At 42.5% G+C, this 16,852-nt stretch overlaps 1 protein-coding gene across 1 annotated transcript in view; it reads left to right on the top strand.

The window, feature by feature from the left end:
- The window catches only part of ano7 (anoctamin 7), a 76,754-nt gene that overhangs the window by 47,183 nt on the left and 12,719 nt on the right, over nt 1-16,852 (top strand). The window contains exons 18-19 of the mRNA XM_045703345.1: nt 3,344-3,441; nt 3,841-4,001. Of these exons, the coding sequence (XP_045559301.1) occupies nt 3,344-3,441; nt 3,841-4,001 (259 nt within the window). The remainder of the gene's footprint in view (nt 1-3,343; nt 3,442-3,840; nt 4,002-16,852) is intronic.

Raw genomic sequence — 16,852 nt, 5'->3', positions numbered from 1 at the left:
AAAACCAGAACCAAAATCCCCTAGAACCAAAAAACACCAAAACACACAAAACAAACACCCCCTGCCCCGCCCTGACCATACTACAATTACAAATGACCCCTTTACTGGTCAGGACGTGACACTTGGCCAGGTCACAGTTAAATGAGAACCTGTTCTCAACTGGCCTACCTGGTTAAATAAAGGTGAAATAAACCTTTTCTGGAATGCTTGCTTGTTTTCATTGCTTTACTGGGAAGCTTAGCAGTAGATATACTCATGTTATTTATGTTAGTGCAGGGTGAGCTGCACACAGTGGACTTCCTACTAGGGCTAACAGCATAAATCTGATCCACAGGCACATGATTTCTGCATACAAAGCTCTTCGATCAGCAGAGGCATTCAGGGCAGTTAGCGGGACATATATTAGGTTACTTACATTGTGTCTACCAATGCCCCTGGTAAAATGTACATTTGCTAAAGCATTATGATGACTCAGCGATACAGTGGTTGGGATTAACTGAGCTGGGCTTGTGTCATTGATAAGTCATTGTCTCAACGCAGCCTTATAAGGCTGTGAAAGGGTCCAGGAACCCAAATTATTTGGGTGGATCCCATCCTCCTTATAAAACGTGTTTTGTTTCCAAAAGGAATCGAAATTGTCAACAAAAGTTACACCCACTGAGCTGCAATAATCACGTAGCCAGTTGTAAAGTGAAAGAATCCTTTAATGCCATGATTCAGAGAAGGCACAGGGCCAGATATGATGGGTCTTTTATTAGTGTCTAGCAGAGAGTCAATCAGCTCTTTGAAATCCAGTTTCAACTGTTTTTAGAGCTGCTCTTCATAACGTCATTAAAGCCCACATGGACTACGATAGAATCGAATGTCATTTACTCGAGTTCCATTATAAGACATTCCTCGATTCAGATCAGGGACGGATGGTTGCTGACATCAACTTCGAAATTGTAGGGGAAGGAGTAGGAGTAGGCACAGCGGCCACAGACACAGGTACTCCCAGCGACAAAGGTGCAGGAAGATCAGTCTCCAGGGCGGTGATACTACTCGTTGTTTGTATCCGCTCCGGGCCTCTCAATGGGAGTGTAGGCTGCTTTGCGGCAGGCCGCTGTCTTCGACTTGCTCGTGACATGCGACAATCGTTGATTGCCATGCGGTGCTCCTTCAACTCCGCTATCAGATGGGGGAGGAGCGGCAGGAGATGGCTCCACTGGGGAACGAACTCCGAGCAACACTGGCCAGTCGGATAATGACAAATGACAAGATGGAGATGCGTCCAATATGCACGAATGCCGTCCAGCCACCGGCGTAGAAAAGGTAAACATTCCACTGCGGTTTCCCCAATTTCTTACATAGGCTGGCTACATGCGTGATCAAGGAAGCCACCTCAAGCCTATAATCCTTGGCAAGCAAACAATTGGCACATTGGAACTCTGGGTAATCCAGTTTGTCCCGAAACAAAGCATAGTAGATACAGCTCCTACAGTGCTGGAACCGATCATTTACCTCTCCAGACAAAGAGGGCTCCATTGGAAAACTTATCTGGGACTAACTTTGTTAGCTTGATGGCTAACGTTAGCAGCTTAACTAGGTTAGCGGCCCTTTCAAGCAGACTTTAACCTGCCATTTAAGCAGGATTCTGGGACAAGAAATAGCGGTCCTAGCTGTTAAAAGCTAATCGCATAGCGGAATCCATGCAAAAACAAGTTTGGTATTTATGTTTAACAAAGATTGGTTAAGTTTTAGTTAAAATAACAAACCAAGTGTTTCCAGTATACAGTGTGCTCTTCACGGATGAATCCTGGTTTCAACTGTACTGGACAGATGGCAGACAGCATATGGCAGCATCGTGGGTGAGCGGTTTGCTGATGTCACCATTGTGAACAGAGTGCCCCATGTGGGCGGTGGAGTCATGGTATGAGCAGGCAAAAGCTAAAGACACAATTGCATTTTATTGATGGCAATTTGAATGCACAGAGATACCATGACGAGATCCTGAGGCCCAGTGTCGTGCCATTCATCCGCCGCCATCACCTCATGTTTCAGTATGATAATGCACGGCCCCATGTCGCAAGGATCTGTACACAATTCCTGGAATCTGAAATTGTCCCAGTTCTTCCATGGCCTGCATACTCACCAGACATGTCACCCATTGAGCATGTTTGGGATGCTCTGGATTGACGTGTACGACAGAGTGTTCCAGATCCCACCAATATCCAGAAACTTTGCACAGCCATTAAAGAAGAGTGGGACAACATCCCACAGGGCACAATCAACAGCCTGATCAACTCTATGTGAAGGAGATGTGTCGTGCTGCATGAGGCAAATGGTGGTCACACCAGATATTAACTGGTTTTCTGATCCACGCCCTACCTTTAAAAAAAAGGATCTATGACCAACAGATGCATATCTGTATTCCCAGTCATGTGAAATCCATATACTAGGGCCTAATGAATTTATTTCAATTGACAGATTCCTTACACAAACTGTAACACAGTAAAAATCATAGAAATTGTTGCATGTTGCGTTTATTTTTGTTCAGTGTAGGTGCAGCTCCTACATGGGATGAAACATTCACCGTAGTCTCTAAAGGTGGTAGACGCCATTGTGGAAGTATTCAGTTAAAATCCACGCAAATAAAAAAGGTTGGCGAGGAATCAGCTTAAAATCAAGCAATCCACAGTGTGATAGTTAGTTTGAATCACAGTTTGTAGGATCACCACAGTTATAGGCAGCAAGCCAGAACCCAACCACAGACTAAAAGGCAGCACTAGGACCCACAATCAACACAACCAAGGCACAAAACTGGCCAACATAACAACAGCAAGGAGAGAGGGGTGACTTACTCGATGCAATTAAATGCTGGGGCCCATCAAAACAGCAACGCAACCCAGGCCATGTTACCAGTATTATAGCCAGGAGAGAAGCACCTTGAAGGGGATGTAGTTTCCAGTACAGTCCGGTGGAAAGCCAGGAGGGTGGCAAACGCTACACGGGGCTGCGGAAGAGCCCAAAAGGGTAAATCCAAGTGGAGTTCAAGTTTGGTAGTTGTCCAAAAACATCCAATGCACAATGTCAAGTGGAAAGATGAAAGCCACAGTAGGCAGGTGTTTGCTCAGATCATGTCACAGTGCAGGGTAGGGTGCCCAGGTATATCCAAGTAGGCTTTAAGAATTTCATAGTTCTGTTTTGTATGGGATGCTGCCATGCTAAGGGACCTGTAGCAATGTTCACTGTTTGCTGGGATGTACCTTTGCTGTCTTTATCAGCCTGTGAGTGTGAGTGTGTGTGGGCGTGCGTGCGTGCCTGCATCTGTGCATAACCTGTAAGTGTGTATTGTTGTTTGCAGTGCGGTGCTGGGGGCTGTCTCATTGAACTGGCCCAGGAGCTACTGGTCATCATGGTGGGAAAACAGGTCATCAACAACATTCAGGAGTTTATCATGCCGTGAGTCTTGTAATCCTACAGCTTCCCCCAGTTTTGTCTAAAATCCAATCACAATCTCAATACACTTGGGAAAAACTGGTTGAATCAACGTTGTTTCCATGTCATTTCAACAAGAAAATTCAATGTGACGACGCTGAATCAATGTTGAAAACTGATTGGATTTGTCTTTTTGTTCATCCAATTTTTTACCTAAATCCAATGACATGGTGACATTTTTTGTTGATTTAATGTTGAATTCATATTAGTTGACGACAACTCAACCAAATGTAAATCAAAACTACATCTGACATCTGTGTCCAGTGGGAGTAAGTAATTATAACTGTCTTGCCCACATAAAGGACCTATGCACTGCTTCTGTGCTCGTTAAGGTAAAATCTCTCTCCTTTTGTCTCTTGATAGAAAACTAAAGTCTTGGTGGCAGAAGCACAAGATCCATCCTAAGGTTAGAGCTGACAATGGGAAGGTGAAAGAGGGAGGACAGACACAGGATGCTGCACCCTGGGAGACCGACTATGAGCTCCTGCTGTGTGAGGGACTGTTCGATGAATATCTGGAAATGGGTGAGTGTTCCTGCCCACCTTTACTAGGGCAAGGCTGTGGAACATTAGGGCACACAACGTTTTAAAACAATTTTAAATGGAAAATGTAATTGTGGATTTCTTATTGGATAAGGAATTACTCTTGTGATTTTTGTTTCTCTTGTATAAGTGAAGTTATCTGGGTAACTGGCAGTGACACGCACTGGGAGCAAACGAACCCTAACATTTGAAATAGACAGGACTCTGTGTGCGATCAAGTATTTGATGGAGAAACACAGTTGAAACCCCTAGGTCTTAACAATATGATTCTACCGTTGAGGAGGATTAGCTACACACTTTTACTGCTCTACTTCCCACGTGCTCTACTACCCCCAGTCAATGTAACTGTCCCCTCATCCCAAAGATGAATGTGCCATGTAGGTAATAAACATTGCTGTGAAGAACCTACTCAGTCAGACTGTGTAATCCATAACCCAAATTAATGAATTCACTTGCTCTGGAGGATAATATACAGAATATACAGTACACGTCGTGTACCATACATGAAGAAAACCTTCCTTATATTGAGTTGCAACCCCCCTTTTGAACAGTCTCAATTTGTCGGGGCATGGGCTCTACAAGGTGTCGAAAGCTTTCTACTGGGATGCTGGCCCATGTTGACTCCAATGCTTCCCACAATTGTGTCAAGTTGTCTGGATGTCTTTTTGGTGGTGGACCATTCTTAAGGCACACAGGAAATTGTTGAGCGTGAAAAATCCAGCAGCTACAAACCGGTGCGCCTTGCACTTATTACCATACCCCGTTCAAAGGCACCCTCTGAATAGTACACACAACCGTGTCACAATTGTCTCGAGGCTTAAAAATCCTTCTTTAACCTGTCTCCTCCCCTTCTACGAGGATTTAACAAATTACATGAATAAGGGATCCTATTTTTCACATTGAATTAACTTGGTCAGTCTAGATCATGGAAAGAGCAAGTATTCTTAATGCTTTGTATAATCAAAGTATTTATACCCCTTGACTTATTCTACATTTTGTTGTGTCACAGCCTGAATTCAAAATTGGTTAAATATTTTTTTTTCTCACCCTACACACAATATCCCATAATTACAAAGTGAAAACATGTTTGTATTGCAAATGAAATACAGAAATATCTAATTTACATAAGTATTCACACCCCTGAGTCAATACTTTGCAGAAGCACCTTTGGCAGCGGTTACAGCTCATAAGAGCTTTCCACACCTGGATTGTGCAACATCTTTTCAGAATTCTTCTAGCTCTGTTAAAACCTGTTATGGCTTGATCCCGTTAGCGGGATCGATATGAGACAGCCAGTGAAAGTGCAGGGCGGCAAATTCAAAACAACAAAAATCTCATAATTAAAATTCCTCAAACATGCAAGTATTATACACCATTTTAAAGCTTTACTTCTTGTTAATCCAGCCACAGAGTCTTATTTCAAAAAGGCTTTACGGCGAAAGCAAAAAATATGATTATGTTAGGTCAGTGCCAACACACACAAAAACACAGCCATTTTCCAGCCAAAGACAGGAGTCACAAAAGCAGAAATAGAGGGAAAATGAATCACTAATCTTTGATGATCTTCATCAGATGACACTCATATGACTTCATGTTACACAATACATGTATGTTTTGTTGGATAAAGTTCATATTTATATCCAAAAATCTCAGTTTACATTGGCGCGTTATGTTCAGTAATCTTTTGCCTTCAAAAACATCCGGTGATTTTGCAGAGAGCCACATCAATTTACAAAAATACTCATCATAAATGTTCATGAAAATACAAGTGCTATACATGAAACTTTAGATACACTTCTCCTTAATGCAACCGCTGTGTCAGATTTCAAAAAAGCCTTACCGAAAAAGCAATAATCTGAGTATGTCGCTCAGAAAGAAAAACATGCCAAACCATATATCCGCCATGTTGGAGTCAACAATAGTCAGAAATAGCATGATAAATATTCACTTACCTTTGATGATCTTCATCAGAATGCACTCCCAGGAATCCCAGGTCCACAATAAATGTTTGTTTTGTTCGATAAAAAGTCCATCCTTTATGTCCAAATACCTCCTTTTTGTTCGCGCCTTCAGTTCACAAATCCAAATTCAGGAGGCGCATGTCAGACGAAAATGCAAAAAGTTCCATTACAGTTCATAGAAACATGTCAAACGATGTATAGAATCAATCTTTAGGATGTTTTTATCGTAAATCCGCAATAAAGTTTCAACCAGAGAAATCCTTTGTCTTCAGAAATGCAATGGAACTGAGCTACCTCCCACGTGAGCACGCATGCCTGAGGCTCATGCCCTGCTGGCAGTGTTCTGACTCCAGGAGCTCTTATTCATCCCCACTTCACAGTAGAAGCCTCAAACAAGATTCTAAAGACTGTTGACATCTAGTGGAAGCCTTAGGAAGTGCAACATGACCCCACAGACACTGTAGTTTGAATAGGGAATTAATTGAAGTCCTACAGACCACTTCCTGTTTGGATTTTTTCTCAGGTTTTTGCCTGCCATATGAGTTCTGTTATACTCACAGACATCATTCAAACAGTTTTAGAAACTCCAGAGTGTTTTCTATCCAAATCTACTAATAATATGCATATCTTAGTTTCTGGGAGTGAGTAGCAGGCAGTTTACTCTGGGCACGTCAGTCATCCAAGCTACTCAATACTGCCACCATCCATAAGAAGTTTTAAATTGGTTGTTTATCATTGCTATACAACCATTTTCAGATCTTGCAATAGATTTTCAAGTAGATTTAAAACTGTAACAGCCACTCAGGAACATTCACTGTCTTCTTGGTAAGCAGTGTACATTTGGCCTTGTGTTTTAGGTTATTATAGATTTTCCTTTAGGGTTTTGCCTGTGCTTAGCTCCATTCAGTTAATTAATACAAGAATACCCATAACATGATGCAGCCACCACTATGCTTGAAAATATGGAGAGTGGTACTCAGTAATGTGTTGTATTGGATTTGCCCCAAACATAACACTTTGTTTTCAGGACAAAACATGAATTGCTTTGCCACATTTTTTGCAGTATTACATTAGTGCCTTGTTGTAAACAGGCATAGCCGCGGGAAATAGTTTTGGGGATGCAGAAAAAAAAGGACCAGTAAAGGCCCAGTGCACTATATTTGTGAAAACTGAAATGGTCTATTCATTCCTTTTACATTTTACTGTAGTAGACACTCTTATCCAGTGCAACTTACAGTAGTGAATACATACATTTTCATAGTTTTTCCCCATGGGAATCGAATCCACAACCCTAGCATTGTAAGAGCCATGCTCTACCAACTGAGCCAGATCGTCACATCACATCATCACAAATCACTTGATGTGTCAATGTACTCAATTACTGTATTGTGCATTGTTTTTCTTCATTTTTAAAATTATTTATTTAACTAGGCAAGTCAATTAAGAACAAATTCATATTTTACAATGGCAGCCTACCCCGGCTAAACCCTCCCCTAACATGGACGACGCTGGGCCAATTGTGCGCTGCCCTATGGGACTCCCGATCACGGCCGGTTGTGATACAGCCTGGGATCGATCCAGGGTCTGTTGTGACGCCTCTAGCACTGAGATGCAGTGTCTTAGACCGCTGCACAACTCTGGAGATACAGTGGCTTGCGAAAGTATTCACCCCCCTTGGCATTTTTCCTATTTTGTTGCCTTACAACCTGGAAATAAAATTGATTTTTTGTGGGTTTGTATCACTTGATTTACACAACATGCCTACCACTTTGAAGATGCTAAATATTTTTTATTGTGAAACAAACAAGAAATAAGACAAAAAAACTGAAAACTTGAGCGTGCTTAACTATTCACCCCCCCCCCAAAAAAAAGTCAATACTTTGTAGAGCCACCTTTTGCAGCAATTACAGCTGCAAGTCTATTGGGGTATGTATCTATAAGCTTGGCACATCTAGCCACTGGGATTTTAGCCCATTCTTCAAGGCAAAACTGCTCCAGCTCCTTCAAGTTGGATGGGTTCCGCTGGTGTACAGCAATCTTTAAGTCATACCACAGATTCTCAATTGGATTGAGGTCTGGGCTTTGACTAGGCCATTCCAAGACATGTAAATGTTTCCCCTTAAACCACTCAAGTGTTGCTTTAGCAGTATGCTTATGCTTCGAACATAACGACTGTGTTTTTGCGTTTTGGTACACCAGAAGTACATTCATTTCCAATAGAACGCTGCGTTTGCCTTGCAGCATTGCGTTGCAGAGGCAGTTGCCGTGCGTTTTGTGTGGTGCATACGTTGGATTTATCAAACGTATGCATCAAATTGTATGCGTAGACTTGACAGTAAGTAGCAAAACGTGAATGTTGAATTTTTGTTTCACACATATCCAGTAAAAAAAAAAATTGGGATAATATAATATAAACAGTTTGACTGTGGAATTTATTTAAATGTTTTATTCATTTATTTGCCAAGCAGCATACATATTATTTATTCGATGACCTCTACAAATGAATTGTGAGAGCCTATAATATAATTTCCCTGAAATGCAGTTTTGGAGCGAAATGCAATAATAAATAGTCAAGATAGCAGAGAGTAGGCTCTTTCAACAATGAGACCAACGTTGAGGAAGGTGGTCTTGATCGTGCTGTTGGGCCGGGACCAGCCTCGCCGAAAGCGCAGGTCTGTGTGGGTCCAGAGATGGTTGAAGTCCCGAATGCAGGCAGGGGAAAGCAGGCAGGGTAGTTCCACCGTCTCATTCAAGAGCTTCGACTGTTTGTAGAGGAATTCCGAAGTTACTTTCGTCTGGACCGAAGCCAGTTCGATCACCTGCTCCAGATGGTTGGAGCCAGGATCGCCTGGATGGATACCAACTACCGGGAGTCCATCAGCCCAGTTGAATGCCTGGCGATTTGTCTCCGGTAAGCTAAATTCTAGTACATTTTTAAATACTTTGATACCATAATTGATTGATATGTGCAACCTAGCTAGCTAAAAGGGCTCTCTAGTTAATAGTCCCTGTTTGACATCAGATGTACATTTACAGATTGTTCATTCGGATGATAACTTTTCACAAAATTGGTTTATAATCCTTTTTTCATGATGCAATGTTACCAAATGAAAATAAAGTTAAGGTGCCTTCTGCCCTGATGAAGGTAGGCTAGTCTTCTCCAGGACCCATTGTTTTTCAAGAAAGTTACAGTCATTCATTAAATTCTTATTGGAATCACATACACTCTTAGAAAAAAGGGTTCCAAACGTGTCCTTCTGCTTTCCCCATAGGATAACCCTTTTTGGTTCCAGGTATAACCCTTTGGGGAAAAGGTTATACATGGAACTCAATAGGGTTATACTTGGAACCAAAAGGGTTCTACCTGGAACCAAAAAAGGGTTCTTCAAAGGTTTCTCCTATGGGGACAGCCGGAGAACCCTTTTAGGTAGATAGTGTCGTGGAAATATTAGGTCAATCATATTTCACAAATACCGGAGCATGTGAGTTCTAATAGACTTTTTATTACTTCATTAAAAAAGCAGAGCTGGATCATGAATACAACTGCCTTCCAGTCTTGGCACAAACTTCTTATACATCACAGAAGTCACAGAAATAGTTTCATGCATGTAGGACCATAGCAACAGACCTTGGCACTCTACAGGAATAACCAATACATGTCATGCTGCTGACTCCTCAGAAAGGGACACCCCTGTTCTGGAAAAAACCCAAGAGGTGTAACCATAGTTGGCCATAACAGTTACAAGAATAACCACATGCATGTCTAATGGTGTCAAATTACCTAGAGCACATACACTAGTTTTGCTGGCTCCTGAAATAAATAATTGCCACATATGTACTGAAGTATTCACAATAATAACACCTTTTGTTCTAAGAGTAGAGTTAGCCTGGGCCACAGTTTATTGATATAGACTGAATTGTACTGTTTCAAGGCATTGTTAATGATGGTTGATGAGTATTACAATATAATTAGTAGAGCATAATAAACAGTAATGAGGTATCTATAGGAGTAGATAGAATATGTGGTTGAATTGAAGTTACACACAATATTTATCAGTATTTTGAATTATATTTCAGATTCTTGGCGACAGGGGACTCCTACAGGACCATCGGATTCAGCTTCCGAGTTGGACGGTCCCGGTGGCAGGTATTGTCCCCTCTGTGGCACAAGCCATTTGGGACTGTCTGGTTGGTGAATGCATGCCTCTCCCCAAGGAGGAACACTGGAGGGCCATCGCTGCCGAGGTCCTGGAGAAGTGGAATTTCCCCAACTGTCTTGGCTCCATTGACGGGGAACATAGTAATTCAGGCTCCACCGTGCTCAGGTTCACAATTCTACAACTACAAGGGTATATATTCAGTTTTACTCGTGGCTGTAGTAGATGCCATCTACTGTTCCGTGTCGTCGATGTTGGTGAATGCGCCTTTGGGATTCTGGCAGCCCGGTGGAGAATGTAACAGAGAGTGCTTGGTCTCAGCCTCTCAAATGTCGATGCCTACGTGAAGGCCACGTGTGTTCTCCACAACTACCTGCGGAGGTCATTCCAGGAGCCGTTCCGGATGGAGATGGGCACGCCAAATTTTTTACATTTATTTATTTCACCTTTATTTAACCAGGTAGGCTAGTTGAGAACAAGTTCTCATTTACAACTGCGACCTGGCCAAGATAAAGCAAAGCAGTGCGACACAAACAACAACACAGAGTTACTCATGGAGAAAACAAACATACAGTCAATAATACAATAGAGAAAGTCTATGTACAGTGTGTGCAAATGAGGTAGGATAAGGGGTGTGAGTCAATAAATAGGCCATAGTGGCGAAATTATTACAGTATGGCAAATTAAACACTGGGGTGATAGATGTGCAGAAGATGAGGGTGCAAGTAGCGGTACTGGGGTGCAAAGGAGCAAAATAAATAACAATATGGTGATGAGGTAGTTGGATGGGCTATTTACAGATTGGCTATGTACAGGTGCAGTGATCTGTGAGCTGTTCTGACAGCTGGTGCTTAAACCTAGTGAGGGAGATATGAGTCTCCAGCTTCAGTGATTTTTGCAGTTCGTTCCAGTCATTGGCAGCAGAGAACTGGAAGGAAAGGCGGCCGAAGGAGGAATTGGCTTTGGGGGTGACCAGTGAAATATACCTGCTGGATCGCGTGCTACGGGTGGGTGGGTGCTGCTATGGTGACCAGTGAGCTGAAATAAGGCGGGGCTTTACCTAGCAAAGAGTTATAGATGACCTGGAGCCAGTGTGTTTGGCGACGGATATGAAGCGAGGGCCAGCCAACAAGAGCATACAGGACGCAGTGGTGGGTAGTATATGGGGCTTTGGTGACAAAAAACGGATCGCACTGTGATAGAGTGCATCCAATTTGCTGAGTAGAGTGTTGGAGGCTATTTTGTAAATGACATCGCCGAAGTCAAGGATCGGTAGGATAGTCAGTTTTACTAGGGTATGTTTGGCAGCATGAGTAAAGGAGGCTTTGTTGCGAAATAGGAAGCCAATTCTAGATTTAGTTTTGGATTGGAGATGCTTAATGTGAGTCTGGAAGGAGAGTTTACAGTCTAACCAGACACCTAGGTATTTGTAGTTGTCCACATATTCTAAGTCAGAACCGTCCAGAGTAGTGATGCTGGGCGGGTGGGTAGGTGTGTGCAGCGATCGGTTGAAGAGCATGCATTTAGTTTTGCTTGCATTTAAGAGCAGTTGGAGGCCACGGAAGGAGAGTTGTATGGCATTGAAGCTCGTCTGGAGGTTAGTTAACACAGTGTCCAAAGAAGGGCCAGAAGTATACAGAATGGTGTCATTTGCGTAGAGGTGGATCAGAGAATCACCAGGAGCAAGAGCGACATCATTGATATATACAGAGAAAAGAGTCAGCCTGAGGATTGAACCCTGTGGCACCCCCATAGAGACTGCCAGAGGTCCAGACAACAGGCCCTCCGATTTGACACACTGAACTGTGTCAGAGAAGTAGTTGGTGAACCAGGCTAGGCAGTCATTTGAGAAACCAAGGCTGTTGAGTCTGCCGATAAGAATATGGTGATTGACAGAGTCGAAAGCCTTGACCAGGTCGATGAATACAGGTGCACAGTATTGTCTCTTATCGATGGCGGTAATGATATCGTTTAGGACCTTGAGCATGGCTGAGGTGCACCCGTGACCAGCTCGGAAACCAGATTACATCGCGGAGAAGGTACGGTGGGATTCGAAATGGTCGGTGATCTGTTTGTTAACTTGGCTTTCCAAGACCTTAGAAAGGCAGGGTAGGATAGATATAGGTCCGTAGCAGTTTGGGTCTAGAGTGTCTCCCCCTTTGAAGAGGGGGATGACCGCGGCAGCGTTCCAATCTTTGGGGATCTCAGACGATACGACAGAGAGGTTGAACAAGCTAGTAATAGGGGTTGCAACAATTTCGGCGGATCATTTTAGGAAGAGAGGGTCCAGATTGTCAAGCCCTGCTGATTTGTAGGGGTTCTAGATTTTGCAGCTCTTTCAGAACACCAGCTATCTGGATTTGGGTGAAGGAGAAATGGGGGAGGCTTGGGAAAGTTGCAGTGAGGGGTGCAGGGCTGTTGACCGGGGTCGGGGTAGCCAGGTGGAAAGCATGGCCAGCCGTAGAGGAATGCGTTTTGAAATTCTCCATTATCGCAGATTTATTGGTGACCTGGTCACCTACCTGATATCACCTGGGCAGGTGCCAACAATGCCCCCAGACAGGCACTCCAGGTGAGGGAGAAGCTGACCACCTACTTCTCATCGCCAGCAGGGGAAGTCCTATGGCACTATGCTGTGGAGTGAAACTGCTTTTTTAAGAGCCCCCTAACACAAAGGTTATTTTAAGAACCATCCACCGTTGTTCATAAAATATAATTTTTTCCCAGATTATTTTATGTCTCATTGTATCTCTTCATTTTGAAGTTATATGAAATTTAACACCTTCCCTCTCCCATTAACGTCAGTATTATACACACCTGGAATGGTACATCAGGTGAGCAGGAGCACTAATTAAGGTTATACGACATATACTTAGTATGATAACAAAGGGAAAGGGTAACCTAGGGTATATACAAATAGTACAGTTTATCACCCTCTTCACTGCTCTGACAAAATGCAGGTAGAAAAAAAACAAATTAGGAAGAGAATGTGTTTTTACTTTCATCTTGTCTTAGATCTACAAAGGTGTAGGGAAGAAATTAGCAGATTTAAGTATAAATTAGATATTAATAAAGAAATGAAACAACTGACTATGAAAACATAATTTAATAGGTATTCAAGTACAGGAAAGAACATGACAGGTATGTGTGTTGTAAAAATGTTACAAAAAATAAAACTATTGAAAGAGGTGTGTGTGTGTAAGTATGTGCGTGTAAAAATACAAAAATGTATGTGTAGCCTGTAATCTGTAAGAGAACAACAAGAGCATGTATTGTTGGCACAACTGCAGACAGATACAGGCACTTCTCATAAAGCCTAGACGTAGTAGGGGAACTTCAGACATGGCCATAAAGAGAGAGAGGGCATGGCACTGGAGATCTGAGGTACAGAGAGTAGTGGAGGAGAGGTGTGTGTGTGTGTGTGTCTCTGTCTCTGAAAATAAATAAATAATGTGCAGCCATAACACAGCTAAACAAACAAATTGTCCCTGGACGTCATGGACCAGTCGATGGAACATAACTTCACAAAAAGATTCAACACCCTGGTTTTCAAGTGGTTTTAAATTAAATATATATATTCACCTTTAGTCTTGTAAGAGACCAAAAAGAGCATCTGTGAATTCTCCAGTGGGTGAGTTTCAATTCTGTCAATTCAGAAATCTATGAGTGCTATCCTAAGACTTTAGAAACAAATTACTTCATGAATTGACTTAATTTAAAGGGAACTGACGTGTGTAAAAGGAAAGGTACAATGAGGGAGGTCAAAACATCAACCAGACAACTCTTCTTCCTGTCCTTCCTGTGAGCTGGTCGGCTAAATTGGTGGAAGGGAAGAGAAAAACAACATACAAGCTTTACATAATATAACACCATATAAGTTGAGATTTATGTTAACTAAATACTGCTTGTATAGTGTAGTTAGTGGCATAAATATTGGAACATTGTGGTAAAGTTGGTAATTCTTGCTGTTTACTCATGGAATGTGTATTTCAGATCAAAAGATGAATGTGACAGGCAAATATTTAGACAGCAAACTGTTGTTTTAGGATATTTTCTAACGCAGAAACAACATCTATACATTTGCCTCATATTAATCCTTTGATCTAAAATACCAATTATCCGAATAGGTTTACTGTAAAAATGACCTACTTTACTTCACTGTCGCAACACTTATGACACTACCTGTGATGTGAAGAGAAAAGAAAACGTACCATTGAACTCGGCTTTGAAAAGCAGCTGATACATTTTAACCTTGACTGCTGCTTTTCTTTGCTGAGGCAGCCTCTTCAGGGTTGGCACCAGGCTCATGGCAAAGAGGGTCTCTTCATCCTCCTTCCTGTGAGCATCAGGTTGGGCTGCATCCCTCTCGACGGCTTGGAGGAGCCTCTGCTGAAATGAGTTGGGTGGCTCTGGGGGCTGGTACCTCCGATGACGCCTGGTGTGACATTGTTCCTCTTCGTTTCTCTCCCTGTTTTTCTCCTCGTTTGTCTCCACGGCCACATCTTGTTCAACGAGGTCCTCAGTGGTCACTTACGTGAGGTTCATAATAATCTCAGGTGGTCCTAGATCCAGAGGTGCTTCCTCCATTTCATCATCTTCCATGGCTGCACCGGTGCTGGTCATACTTGTGGATGATGTAGACGTTGTAGAGGGTCTCGCTGCACTGGTGATGGTCACACTAGTAGATGACATAGAGGGTCTCGCTGCACTGGTGGAGGTGGTGGTCGCACTTGTAGATGACGTAGAGGATCTTGATGCACCGGTGGTGACCACACTTGTAGATTACGTAGTAGAGGGACTGGCTGTGAAATTGCCACTCATTGCCCTAGGCACAGTAAATGGATCCAGAAAATAAAGAATGTGGCAGAAGAGCCAAGGCTGCTGGCCTAAAGCTGATGACTCAGACCTCTTCTTCTCTTTCTCTGCCCTTCTCTCTCTCTGATACCTTTCCCTGAGTCCTCTCCACTTCCTCCTAGTCTTCTTCTACATAGACATGAACATGATAAGCCAAACCATTACCTACTGTAGCATAACAATTGTTATTAGATAGCTATCATGGACATGTCACCCACTGTATACACAGACACACACACACGGTTATCTGACCAAAGTATCAGGGGTACAGTAGTATCTACCATTTCTATTTCTATTTCTCTGACATACACACTCACACTCTTTCAAACATGAATATTTGGGCAAGTTATCAGGGGTAGTAACTAGCATAATTTATATCACTATTTCACACACACACACACACACACACACACACACACACACACACACACACACACACACACACACACACACACACACACACACACACACACACACACCTCATTGGCTAGGTTAGCTAGCTAGTTAGCTAACTAACCACATCTAGCACAAGCTCACTATTAAACTGATCTGGCAGAATCAGAACTAAAGTTTTGTTACTAAGTATTCCACGATGCGGTTAGCCTTTCATGGCTGGGCCTGCAAGTTTGTGTTCCTTTTTTTTGTGTGGATTCCGCGAGCGCTAGCTTGCTCTACTACAGACACCTGTCATCGTCGTGGGAAAGACTCATTGTTATCTTTTTGTAAAACAAATGGTTGCAGTAAAGAGCCAATCTGGATACTAAGGAGATCCTGAGGGAAATCAACGAGTACCAACAGCTTTACGCTATGGAGGAACAACATACTCCATCATGGAAAGATCCGACCACCTCACAAAATAACTTTAACCTGACAAAAAAAAAGAAAAACAGATTAATTTACAGACATGGATGATTTACTTACCATTGAGATAGAGGCTAGTGCTCTGGCTGGAATCCATGCAACACTGGAAAAGTTGTGTGAGGAGGTAGCAGGGATGAGGGAGAGTTTGGCGTTCAGCCAGAGTGAAATTCTCACGCTCCAAAGAGAGAACAAGACACTCACAGCCAAGGTTAAAATATACGATTCCAACATGGATTGTCTACTCAGGGAAAACAGGGTAATGAAAGAGTCGCTACTAGACATACAAAGTCGTAGCATGCGTGAAAATCACATTTTTGCTGGGATTCCTGAGGACGCATCCAATAATCCAGAGGGCGCGATCAGAGAATTCATGCAGTCCGCCTTGAAACTTCCTATAGAGACTGTAAACAAGGTGGCTTTCCACCAAGCACACAGACTTGGAGCTCGGAGCGACAAGACCAAGGGTCCCCGACCAATCATCGCAAAATTTGAACACTACCAACAAAAGGAGCTGATCAAAAGCAGGGAATGGAGCATAAAGGGACCAAATTCGGTCTCAATGAACAATTTCCAAGGGAAATAAACGAATGTCGTAAGAGACTGTATCCGGTACAAAGACAACAAAGGGAGAACGGTAAGCGTGCCTTTATCATTGTGGACAAACTCTTTATAGATTGACAGCTATTCCGAGACAGCTCCATAACACCGTGGCTGTACTGAATTCTACAGGGACTTCAGGTTACGAAAAAAATAAGGTATGGGAACTGTAAAAATATCAGAACATTATGAAGTGGATATGAACACACACGTACTCAATTACATGCTTGCTTACACATACGGACATATACATACACACACACACCTGATCTTGCTCACTTCTCTCACTCTCTCTTTCTCTCTTTTCTCTCTCTTCTCTCCCTCTCTCTCTATTGTCGAGTACTGTTTTATAATTTAATGTGTTTATTGTTTGTTTATCTTTTTTATGTATTTGTCTACAAGT

This window comes from Salmo salar, chromosome ssa20, assembly GCF_905237065.1.
Source record: "Salmo salar chromosome ssa20, Ssal_v3.1, whole genome shotgun sequence".
Classification (NCBI taxonomy): domain Eukaryota; kingdom Metazoa; phylum Chordata; class Actinopteri; order Salmoniformes; family Salmonidae; genus Salmo; species Salmo salar.
Note: the sequence above shows the minus strand (reverse complement) of the source record. Positions and strands in the feature narration are given on the sequence as shown.